At 33.4% G+C, this 13,516-nt stretch overlaps 1 protein-coding gene across 1 annotated transcript in view; it reads right to left on the bottom strand.

The window, feature by feature from the left end:
- Positions 1 to 13,516, bottom strand: part of LOC124353553 (xanthine dehydrogenase 1-like) — a 47,995-nt gene that overhangs the window by 8,429 nt on the left and 26,050 nt on the right. The window contains exons 14-20 of the mRNA XM_046803448.1: positions 12,276 to 12,391; positions 10,915 to 11,010; positions 9,717 to 9,927; positions 7,712 to 7,898; positions 5,552 to 5,735; positions 803 to 998; positions 44 to 231 (exon numbers count right to left, since the gene is read on the bottom strand). Coding sequence (XP_046659404.1) covers positions 44 to 231; positions 803 to 998; positions 5,552 to 5,735; positions 7,712 to 7,898; positions 9,717 to 9,927; positions 10,915 to 11,010; positions 12,276 to 12,391 — 1,178 coding nt within the window. The remainder of the gene's footprint in view (positions 1 to 43; positions 232 to 802; positions 999 to 5,551; positions 5,736 to 7,711; positions 7,899 to 9,716; positions 9,928 to 10,914; positions 11,011 to 12,275; positions 12,392 to 13,516) is intronic.

Raw genomic sequence — 13,516 nt, 5'->3', positions numbered from 1 at the left:
TCTTATACCGCACATTTTTTTAACCACAACAGTAAACACTTACTTTGTTAAACTGTTCAACAGCTTGTTTACGAGACTCAAGATCAGACTTCTGTTTTAGCATGTCGACCAACCCCTGTATGGGATATTCCTTATTAAAATTTATCATTCTCACAGACAAAGGGTCTTTATCCACTTCATGCGCTATGTGATCCATGATGATCTCAGGAATTGCAACTCCCTCTAAATTTCCTGGAAATTAAAAAACGACATGTTTTTTTATGTTTTGTTCAGATCACTTATCTTACAAATAATAAATTATTGTATTAAGCGTTACTTTCACTTTTTAAAACTTTTATTTTTAAACCTTACCGAGTTTTACAGACAAGTGCTCGAGTCGTACATAGCCGTGTATCCAGTTAATACAGCATGGAATATACACCTAACTTGGCCCTCTTGCTCAGACGATGCTCAGTTTGTCAGTTCTAACATTATACATTAGTTAATGTATGATATTACGGTTAGTTGACCAAGTGCTCGAGTTAAACACGTTCGTGTATCCAGCAATTCAACTAACCAGGTCATCTTGCCCAGACGTTGCTAGGTTTGTCAGTCCTGACATCATACATTTTAGTTGACCAAGTGCTCGAGTCCTACATGATCGCGTATACAACAAATACAATACGGAATATACACTAACCTGGTCCTCTGGCCCAGACGTTGCTCGGTTTGTCAGTCCTGACATCATACATTTTAGTTGACCAAGTGCTCGAGTCCTACATGATCGCGTATACAACAAATACAATACGGAATATACACTAACCCGGTCCTCTGGCCCAGACGTTGCTCGGTTTGTCAGTCCTGACATCATACATTTTAGTTGACCAAGTGCTCGAATCGTAGACGTTTGTATAACCAGAAAATACGTATTGTATAATGGGATCATTGAACGTAGACCCTGCATCTATATACACTCTGGTATTGAGGTATTGAATCTCCCCTTCATCATTAACTCCTGCCTGTAAAATGCACATGATGCCATTAGATATGTTCCTGAGTAAAAAAGTATTTTATACTATTTATTTTAACTTAAAGAAACAGTAATAATTTATTTATGCATGGGTAGACAATATGCCACATGTCAACATAGACAAAACCGAAAAATGTACCTGTATTAACAAATCTCTCTGCGTTTTACACTCATTTTGCACTATATTAAGTAATTGAATATAAGACTTGAGTTTCATAAAATAAACGTATAATGGTAACACAGCACTTCTTTTGTGAACAATCAGACTGCGAATGAAATTTTCGTGGGCTCCAAAACTTGTGTGATCACTAAATATTTACTAATAAAATTAAATCGCGAGAGGAAGCCGTAAAGGTCACTGATTTTCGCAGTCTGTTTTCATACTACGCCGGGACAGTTTTAACACAGCGAGACTAACTTTTTCATGCAGGTTAGTAGTCCGCGGCCAAGTCTACGGTTAAAATTTTAAAAGCAAATTAGAAAAAACCAGTACAGTTATAAAAAACTTACTAGACACCAATTAAATGAAAAATTACATTACAATTCCAACGGTACTTGTTTCATTGAATTCCGTCAATCCAAGTAAACACAACCACGCTAAAGGTAGGCTTGCACAAGCCTGGAACAACAACCAGTTTGTCTTTTGATAGGGATCAGCTGTTTTACATAGAGTATTATCATTAGCATGTCGGTGACGCGAACCGAGGATTTTACCCTCTACCAAAACGCTCAACGCGCCTAAAGAAGATTTCACTTCAAAAATCCAGGACTGTAAAGCCAATATTTAAAATTGTTAATGTGTTTATTTAATTGCTTTGAGCAAAGATTGTATTACCTAATGAGTGAATAGTATAATTGTTTTCGCCAAACTGTTATTTTCAAATCATTTAAAACCCTGAATCAAAGTACAGTAAAACTATAAATACTGTGTAGACAGTTTTATAGCAATTTCCAAACAAAGCATATTAGATATAAAGTAGAATTGGAAATATTTAAATGCAGAAGGGACAGCTAACTTTGTGAATCAAAAGCAGACGAGTTTATATATGTTTATAAGCAATCAAAGACGCAACGGGCTGAATGCGCTGCAGTAAATGCTATGAAGTCTGTAATAAGCTACCGTCAAACAGGCTAACTTTGGGACAGTTTTCAACTTTCCCGCCGTTTTATGTCTACTCTTAATTTAGTGGAAAATTTGCTTTCTCATGTAAAAACTTAGGTCTTACATAGAACATTTAAAAAAATTTCAAATTTTCGCTAAATTACCCAGGTTAATAAAAAAAAAATTAAAAACATTGTGTCCCAAGTTACCCTTGAAGGTTGGCTAACTTGGGACAGTCATATAAATTCTGTGTTAAAGAGTTGTTAAGGTCTCTGCAGGCTAACTTGGGACTGAGAACTTTGTGGTAAACATTGTTCATGCTAAAATAACATTGATTCACCAATGTTACAATATGTTAATGGTGTAAATAATGAAGTCCTATATTTTCCCCATTGGGAAAAAAATGAAACGAACAAAGAACGTGTGGAAAAAATAAATTAAGACTCAAGTGTGAAATACATAATTATTTTAATTTGAAAAACAAAGTGTTCCATAGTACACATGGAATTAAAACTATATACTTAGTCCATTTCATATGGAAAAATATATCTTCCCCTTGACACATTGATGGGCTTAACTTCCTCCAAGATCTGTGAGAAATCCACGGTCATAATGTCATCGATTTCTGGAAAAATATACACATTCATGGCTTTGGTTGATCTTCTAAAAAACTTTACTTCAACATCAGAGTTTTTAACAGATAAAACCTTGCCGATAAACTTTTTTTACACTTTCCTTTTTTTAGTTCCCTTGTCATACAACACTTCAACCACTACGAAAGAATCAAGAGTGAGATCTTGCAGTTGAACATTTTTTTTTAGGCAGCGCACCACTACAACCTGGTCTTTCAAGCTGCTTTTCTTCGCTGACATCTTCATCCTCAGAGGAAAAGTGCATCTCATCAGACATATCATGAAGAGAATAGTGTCCATCCGAATCCTCGTCACTGGATTCTTCAGCTGTAGGCTTTTTTTTCTCTTGATTGGTCTAGTAGTTTTTGCTTCTGTTGTTTCAGGTTCACTAGAGTTTCTTATTTAAGTCATCCTGGATCACACTTTTTCCTGGAGCAACATCAATTTTTTTCTTCTTTTGTTTTCTTAGTGGAGTTGTTTCACTTTTTCGTGCCTCTTCAAGGTAAGCTTCAAAGCTGTTTACAATGACAGAGTGATTAGAACCACTGATTGCACTGTCTTTAGATTGCGGCTCTTTTTTCTTAGCCAACCTCTTTAAAACCTGATCTCTGTTCAAAGGAACAACACCTGATGCTTTGAAACCTGACTTAACATTGTTGACAGTTGCTTCCTGGCCCATAGAAACTAAACATTTATTCAGTAGACGAGGGAAAACATCTTTTTGAAACTCCTCCACGATTTTTGCTCTTCCATTCATCCAAAACTTCTCTCCACTTCACCTTTAAGGGGTTTGAAAAATGCTACGTCAAGCGGCTGGCAAATACCTGTGCTGTTAGGTGGTATAAAAACAAATTTTATTTTTGTTCTTTACACACTCATCAATAACCCGAGGCGAAACATGACTCGCCAAATTGTCTCCAATCAGAACTTTAGGACTGTCTTTTGAAGTTTTTGAAGTAGGGTAAAACTATTGTTTTAAAACCAATCTTCAAAAATTTCCATAGTAAACCAACCACTTTTTGATCTGTTTGTACACAGTACCTTTTGGCCCATTTTTCACACCAAGAGCTATACAAGTTCTCTGCTTTATACACTATGTATGGTGGTAATAAGCTTCCATCTGAAGCCGCACTGAACATAACTGAGGTACTGGACTTTGACGAATCAATTATCCTCTCGGGGTGGCGTATTCCACGCCGTACTATAACATTTTTTCTTCCCGGGTCATCTGTCAAGTTTGTTTTTCATCATAATTAACAATTAGATGAGGGTCCACGTCTTTTAGTGTTGCTGTAAGTTTCATCAAAGTACTGATTCACTGTTTTTTCAGCAATCACACCTGCTCTGGATCTTTTAACATTTTGACATAAGCGCTTTGTCAGGGTATTTGAATATCTTTTAACAAAAGAAATAGCCCAATCTCTGCCTGGCATGTTGTTCTGAAAGCGTCTTTCACTTACACCTTGCCTGTCCAAAAATGATTTCACAACTAGTCGAATATCAAAAATGGTAAAGGGAAATCCCCAATCTCCAGCCCAAAGCTATACACTCTGCTATTACTTTCCTCACTTTCTTGATCAAACACATATGGACGGCCAACCTTCCCAGTGTTTTTTTCATTTTTGTATCGGTTTAAAGTTGACTTCGACACACCAAACTTTTCAGCAGCTTTACGAAAGGACATGCCTTTTTCCAACTTCCGTAAGTGCTTTTCCATTTGTTCATGAATCAAAGTCTTTATATTTTCTCTTTTTTAAGTTCTTTTCTTTTTCTTTTTTTCCATCCATTTTAGTCAATCTGGAACAATAAAACACATTATTAGTTATTATACACTTTTATACACATAAAAAGGCAGAGCAGGGTAAACTTGGGACACTGTCCCAAGTTAGACCACTCAGTGCCTGTGGGAATTTTTTTTTACTAGTCAATTAAGTTGGCAGCACTGGAAGATCAAGGACATTGAAAGTGTACTACATATTTGAGGTTATGTTTTGAACCAATTCAAAAACCCTAATACATTTAAGAGTAATGTGTGTACAAGCAAAGTTTTGCAAGGTTCAATTTTAATGATAAGATTATAAGTACATGTTTTTAGTTACTGAATGACACTTACCTGATGATTAAAAGTCCAGAATGTGATGAAAAACCAGTAACAATACACTGACAGCACACTCAAACTCTTTCAAAGCTCATTAACTCAACTCCACGTGGGGAGCAGTAAAAAAAAATAAACAAAACAACAAAACCGTCCCAAGTTAACCTACTGTCCCAAGTTAGCCTGTTTGACGGTACTATCTATATTTTTAACTAATATCGAATGTGATATTAATCTGGTTTCTTTATTATATTTTGATTGTAGCTCTATGTGCATTGATAACAAACGTGTAAAATGCCTGAAATGAGAATACTATTACATTGTATTTTGGCATCTGCTGGGATTGAGCTAGTTTCTACCGCTATTTTAAGCCTAGGGAAGCCATTGTTGGATAAACCATGCTCCCTTTATAAACGGTGTCTATCAACTTCCTCGGCAAAGATACACCTTACAAGATTATGAGTTATTTAAAACATGAGTTATATAAAAGTCTCATGATCTTTACTTTTTTAAACAAGTACTAAAATGATTTGAAGTTGATAACATGTTATCCTCAATTAAATAGAATCATCTGATATTTTTAATACGTCCGCACACTTTGAACTGTGTAAATAGGTCCGTAGTCAAATATAATGAAAACATGAGTCTTTTTAGAGGCAGACAAAATGTAACACAATTCAAGCAATATAACTAGAAACTTTTGTGTGTATTACTTCATAGTAAAACAAACAAGGATCTCTCTTTCCGATCGTCTCGAACATTGTCTCAAGCTTGACCACCATACGGACAGGCCTCTGCAGAAGATAGGCGGCCAGGCTACAGGCCCCTCCGACAAAGTTTCCGCGTGTCAACTTGCCACCATAGGCTCCACCAAGCCGACGTAATCTCATGTTAATTCTAAAACAGAGTGATACATATTAATGTGCTCCTTCTGTAAAAGTCATGTAAGATTAAAATTAATAAATTATTATTTCTAATGTGATTAAATCTCATTTCTTTAAATTTATGTAACGTAGTTTCTGATTCACTTATATCTGTATTGAATTTTGTAAATAATAGTGGTCAAATATTTGAGAGAGGGGGATCCCAATTTTTCAAAAGGAGGGCAGAGGGATTGGTTGAACTCATAATTTCTTGTGAATTTGGCATTAAAACAGGGATGAAACTTGTCTTCCATCTTAATTTTTGAACAACTTTTGAACAAGTATTTTCAAGTACATTGGAGAATTGCCATAACGTAAAAGGAATTTTTGCATATTTTAAATGTATGAGAGACAAGCATCGAAACCAAGAAAAGGTAAATCCGACTTCCCTAAACAAAATACCTTGTAAATACCTAGCTATCAGCCTGTCCACACACACACACACACACACACACACACACACACACACACACCCGCACACGCACACACACACACACACACACACGGGCGCGCGCGTGTTGGATTTAGTTAATGTTTATTTTAATGTTAATATGTTATTATTATTTATGTTTACGCATGTTCCTGATTATTTATCTTTTCTTGCATGTTGCTAGTGCATTGTTAATTTTGCATTTTACAAATTGTTTTATCACTTAGTTGTTATTTAGTTCTTATCATATACCACACATTTATTAATGTTGCTCGTTTTTATATTTAACTATTTATTATTGTCTTTGTTGTTTTAACTTTTTGTTAATTATTTATTAACTTACTTATATTTGTTACTTATTCGCTGTTTTGTTGATTATTTATTTTTAACATTGTTTGTTATTTAATTATATATGTAAATACTATTATGTGTTTTAACTTATTTATGTGTACTACTGGTGTAATTTCGTTGGAAGAATAAATAAATAAATAAAATGGCGGCAATACATACAAATTTAACCTTCAAAGGTATTATATTATATATCTTATGATTTACTCAGACTTTATATCATACATGTTCATTGCTCTACGGAAAAAGATTTTTGTTTCAGGGCTTTTATTTGATACAAATCCTACAATTCGTTGAAACAATTCTTAATTTATTTAATCTAGTAAGGTCATATTGTGTTATATCAGGAGATACAGGATATTCAAAATGGGTATATGTGAGAAATTTGTGCTGTAACAAGGTGGTATTCCATGGCTCAGCCATTGTAACGTGATAATGGCCACTATCTCAGCCATAGCGCCTTGGAAGAAAGTGAGGCTAAACTAAAGCTTGCAGTCAAAGCAAACAAATCCGGATTCAACCCTCATGTTTAAGCTTGCTAAAACCTTTAACACTTAGGGAGCCTGTCGACTTAGTAAATAATAACTCTCCCATAGTTCTTAATATAGTTCACTACCCCGATCCTATAGCTTAGTAATATATATATATATCGATCAAGCTATCCTTTAACCCCAATACTCGAGATTTGTTGTTAGCGATATGCCGCTTTTGAATATCAATTAGGCTGATCAGAATAGGTGAATGACAACATCTGCATATCCTGTACTCAGATATAAACCAACCAGAAGCAAACCCTTTTAGGGGACAACAGTGAAATAAGAAAAAAGTTTAATACTTTGGACGGATCATATTAAAATTTGGCTTTTTGTAACTTATATGTTAATGTAGAATTGATACTGAACATTTAAAGACTGAGAGTTCAGTCCCATGCGATGTACCCAGCATATCCCTACTTTATTTATACTAACATTTTTAACATTCTACTTAACGCGGTCACAATAAACTTAAAAGAATCTTGATTGGGTAATAAAATGTACAACCACTCTGATATTGCATACAGGTTGAGCATCAGGAGCGCAAGCGTGACTTCGCCCCTTTCTTAGGAGTCAATTAGAAATCTTAAAGTTACTACTGAGTAGTAACTTTAAGTAATTTAGTTACTTCTCTTCTACCTGTTCTGAGGGATGTTGAGCAATAAAGAGATCGCCTCATGGACCGCCGCTTGCCACTGTGTGGTACAGAAGACATCCAGCTCCTGGCCATCTTCTGTCGGCACCGAGAGGCAGGTCAGCATCTCAAGAGCAAAATGGTATTGTTCGTTCATTTTAAAGTCTCCTCGAACAATCTTCTTTACATCAGCTGAAATGTCAACGTTAGTTAATTATTTTTAAGGTTAAAACTATTTCCAGTTTCGCATTTCTTTATACAGTATTTGTACTAAACACATTGATATATTAATTATATCTGGCAAATAAGTTTTTTTTTATTTGTTTTAGAACCAAGCCTGAATAGCACACATAATTAAAACACAAAATTTCTATTGATGTATTATTTTCAGCATTTATTTGTGCTTGAAAATAAAGAAACAGTTCCATGTTTATATTATAGGCATCGTAATTGAGATTTTATTATCTCATTATTATGTACATACCCAAAATTTTGAAATTAAAATTTTATTTAAATAATATAAGCAGTAACAAATATAAAAAATATGCAATTTACGTTTTGAATCATAATTCACGTCAGTAGGTGCGTTGCCCAAATTAATGCCTGATTCTATTTTTAAACAATATGTAAGTTGCCTAATATACAGGCAACTTGTACTTGTAACTGGTGACGCAATGCTAAGACAAGCGGTGGCTGTGACTGTGGCTGCAACTGTGATGACCAATTGGCAGACTTAAATCAGTTGGCCAACCAATCATGTCTGCACTGTGGAACGTCTAAAGAAAAGAGGAGACACGAGGTTGAGTATAGAGCTGTAGAGCGAGGTGGATGTGTCGGTCGTTGACGCTATTATAAAATTACCTACTTTTTAAATATATATATATATATATATACATATATATATATACATATATATATATATACATATATATATATACTTTTATATTATTTTTGTTATTCTGCTGGCCTTCGATGGATTATTTAGTGATATACGAATATTAGACCCGCAAGGAAGAGAGTTGATCTGAGGGTGGAAAGCTGGAAGGAGAAGTATTGGTTATGGTATTGTGATCTTGAAAAGATTGGAGTATATCATACGTAGTTTATGTTCTGCAAACAGTGCACAGATAGCAGTACAGGAAGCGGTAGGTATAGACAACAATAGTACGAGACATATCATTTCAAGCCTCGGTTGTAGCAAATAAACTTTTTAATTGCACTTATGCCTGAGTTATATTGTTTGACCTCCGCATGAATAAAAAATATTCATTTCTTGCAATAACACTAAGTACACTATTATTAAAATTATTAACTGAAATCTCTGTACATTATTAATAAATAAATAGTAAAGGAAAATTGCCAGGCTTTCAAAGATAAATCGTGTATCATAGTGTATGTGAATGAATGAATCTTTTTATTCACCACAGTACTTACAAGTTTTGTAACAGAAAAATATGAGAATTCTCAAATAAAACAATGGTACACATTCACTAATAACATTGCAAAAAATTTTAGATTTAACTTTTACAAAAAATAATAAATGTACTTACGAGTTGCTGTGGGAATAATATTACATGCTAGGAAAGCCTATGCTTCCTGTGAGATATGTATGTGTTTTATAACTAAAGATGTGTAGTGTTGTACTGAAAATTACGCAGAACTCATTTGAATGGAGTATAAGAAGCTAAGAAGAGGCTCTTGTGGTCTAGCAGCAAGCATCCTTGTCTTTGAATCCTTATATAGGAATGTTGGTTCCGTAGGAAGTGATCATTTATGTTCTATCAAAGAGACTTTGGTTTTGTACCAGAAGAAATAATGAGGTATATGTTCTATAGATAAGGTTTATCGTCTGGTTTAAGGTCTTAAGATCTGAAGATAAACTATCAAATAATTAAAAATTTCAAACCGGTAAAAGAGCTGATCCTGAACCACTAGGTACTCTCTGGTGCCTTAGATGTCTATTAAATTTCCAACAGCGATATTAATGTTATTGCAGTAGATGTCACTTACGTTTGACAGCTGCCGCATCCTGCTCAGCTTTGAGGAATATCCTCTCTGTCATGTTGTTTTTCACGATCTCCCGCAAGTCCAGGACTGGCTTCACCTTGGATTTGTAATGTATCTGCACCAGATCTGCAGCAGCGTCCGCCAGCTCCTGCGTGACGGCCACCACCAAGCCAACAGATTGTCCAGCAAACTGAATATTCTTGTCAGCGAACAGCTTCAAAGCAAACATATTTTCATAATTAGTTTCAACATATGAGATGTTTTGGTACCAAAACAATATTTACTTCTATAAAATTATTGTTTAATATATTTGAAATACAAACTCGAACTAACAATGATAATAAAATTGTAGATGTTTGCCATCGCTAAAGTTTTTAAAATTCCTCAAACATAACGCATCAATAACTAGTGTCTACTTACTTCTTCCGGTGTTGTAGGGAAAACCATTAGATGTTTCATCCAAAAAAAACCATAAATGATCGTATACCGAAAAGACAGCAGACATACGACATACATACCAGTTCTCTAAACATGATGTTTCAGTTGTTTACAAATTATAATGACAACAGACGTTCATAACTGTATTGTTCTTTCAAATATTCCATGTTTCATAAGTAACAATTGCATGGAATGTATAACTAACTATATCTCTATAACCTAACAGAAACCTGATAAAACGAAATCTTAGACAATACATTTAATTTTCATTATGCGCTACACAATAACATTATAGCAATAAAGACATGTAGACTGTTTGGTTACTGAATACTGAAACTAAAAAAAACAATATATGATATAAAGTATGTAGGATGCGTAATGTATGTACAGTATATCATTATAATTAAAAGATGAGTTATTATCTAACAGAGTAATTATTACAATTAAGTTAAAATGTTTATTCATGTAAATTGAACCATATTCTCCTTGAATATTAGTATGTCTTTTAAATAATATTGCTAAACACTTTATTACATTTTTTTATGCACAATATATATTCAAAAACGTATCTTCTCTACATATAATGGTACTTTCAACCTGATAAGAATTTTGTGCAAAGGTTATATAGTTTCTTTTTTCATTTATTCTATTTTTTATCAGTCAGTACATATGAAAATATTACTAAGAGTTCTAGAGAGTGTAACTATTATTTTGTTGAGAATAAAAAGATCATTCAAATCAGTATTTAAATATAACAGCTTGCCTGCTCGTTCTCCGGTATAACAGCATGTTTTGGGGTAAATATATTCGCCCCAGGAATGTCTTTGGCTGAGAAGAAAGCAACTACTCCGGGAACTTTCTGCAATGTGCAAATTATCTATTATTAAAGAGACCATACAATGTTTTAGCAAAGCTACTACACTGTTTATACATTTTGTCGCACATTTCTCTTATGGATATGCTTTATTAAAATGATTCAACGTGGAAATCTTGCCTTGGTTTCACACCTTTTTTGGTTAAAACACAACTACTCTAATGAAATGAAATTATATACATTCAATACTATAACAAATGTTCATGGTTGTTAAAACAACGTTTCCTATCTATGTTCAGAGAATATTAGTTAAAAGTCCTTAAGAACGTCAAGGGCATTCAAGATACGCACCCTTTTTATCCTACAGTAATTAATAAAATACAAAGAGGATAGTTTATGGGTATAAGAACTAATATTTTTATTATATCTATTTAGAGGAGAATATTTATTTATGGGTGATTGGACCCCTAATAATATTTAGCCAAGTACGAGTAAATCCTGAAAAGCTTTTTCAGACCCTGAAATCGATTGAGAGTTAGTTCTTAATGATATTGCTACAAAACTGAAAGTCACGAATTTAGGTAGATGTTATATCATTCATAACCAATTAACTTTTCTTACATTTTCAAGATTAATGAAGATTAATTTTTCTCTATAGCGTACGTAACTCGGATAAAAACGATAATCAGAAAATATATCACAATCAGAAAAATATATCTTCATAAATCTTAGTCTTACGCTGCCGAGTGCATAAATAACATCTATGTTTACGGGTGCACATCGTGACGAAACATTGCGAACACATTCAAATTCTTGGAATATTTCGATCTCGCTGTGCAAAGCAATTTTTGTTCATCAGATGTTAAACTGAAACAGTGTATAAATGAATAAGATCTATTTTATCAGACGAAATTAGAATCATGAGGTCTTTTCTTACAACCTTAACAATGAGAAAAACAATAATTCGTGTTTTTTTTAATGGCAAAGGTATGAGACCTTAATTAATAATTATAAAAAAAATGAAAAAAATAAACATTATGTTCATATTATTTATAAACAATAAAAGAAAACATGTCCTACATTTGAGGCATACCTAAATTATAGGCAAGACTTTTACAATAGTCTTTACAAACCACAGTTCTGTTGGTAATCCAAGACATAAGGACAGGATAATATCAAGAGGCTCGAACATTTCGAAAAACTAAGCGATAAAGAATTGCCCCTCTTAAGTGTTTCTGAACAACTTCACAAATAGTTGGGCAGTTGTTTTATGTTTCAAATGTAGAGCGCACCAAGATCTCACTACTCACAAGTGCTCGAGACGGGTCTAAGCCAGCCAACACTGCAGGTCCATGTTTTGTGATGACGAAGGCTGCATGCAAGTCACAGGCAACTATTGGTTTGTCAAAAATATACTCTGCTTCACCTAAAACATGATCGTTTTATAAATTCAAGACGTTGAATTGCAACTTTAGTTTCTCCATATTTGAAATAATCTAGTAATAGCTATCAAAATTTCCTAAATCACTATATACATAGAAGAACGTTTGATATAAATCAATAATATTACAGTATTCCTTGTTGGAGCATTGATAAAGAATATATACATAAAAAAAAATATTATATATCGGTTTTGAAAACATTAATCTTACTTATTATACAAATTTTCAGCTTATATTATGTGAACAATGTTATTTTATAGGTAGGAAAGAATGTGAGTCTTTTTATAAATTATATATATATATATATATATATATATATATATATATATATATATATATATATATATAAAATACTATACTATATATAGTACTTATCTACTACCAAGATTGTAGTAATAATGTGTAGCTTTACAAGCTTGTAATATTTCATAGTATTGTTTCATATTATAAAATAACATAATATTGTCTCTTTGCAGGCTTGTAACCCTCTGAAAAGAAATCGACAATGTAGGCTACTACTAGCCTATTACATCAGTTAATGTTTATTAATTATCTCCCTGAATTATACATATGTGGACTAACGTAATATGTGTAGGTATGTAACGTCCAACTCAGTGGAAAATCTAATCGACATATGGTTACGGAATCAATTGTTTTCCATCTTCAGATCCACAACATAATAATCACTATATTAAGAAGCAGTGGTTTGCTGATTTGAACATTAAACATATCAATTAAGTCACATAACATTATCATATGTTCTCGTGTCAGGATTAATTGCATAAAGTACAAATACTCGTAGTAAGTAGATGGTTAGATATTATTAAGGACACGTCAACAAGGTTTTTTAAAAAACGTGTCCTTGTCCGTCCGTCTGTGCAATTACTCTTAACAGAAAGATTCTATGAAAGTCCTCTTGTTGAGAATACTATTGATTTTTGGATCGAAAGGTTAAATGTCAGTCCGTCCATCTGTTCGTCTGTCTGTACATCTGCTCGGTAAATCAATAGAAAAATCCCAAAGATTTACAACTTAGTACAATGGATACCTCGTGGTCATGGGGTGATCTGCTAAAATAATCTGTGCGAAACTCTTTCGTCAAGTTCTGT

Source organism: Homalodisca vitripennis, chromosome 1 (genome assembly GCF_021130785.1).
Source record: "Homalodisca vitripennis isolate AUS2020 chromosome 1, UT_GWSS_2.1, whole genome shotgun sequence".
Lineage (NCBI taxonomy): Eukaryota > Metazoa > Arthropoda > Insecta > Hemiptera > Cicadellidae > Homalodisca > Homalodisca vitripennis.
This window is presented reverse-complemented; position numbering and strand designations above follow the sequence as displayed.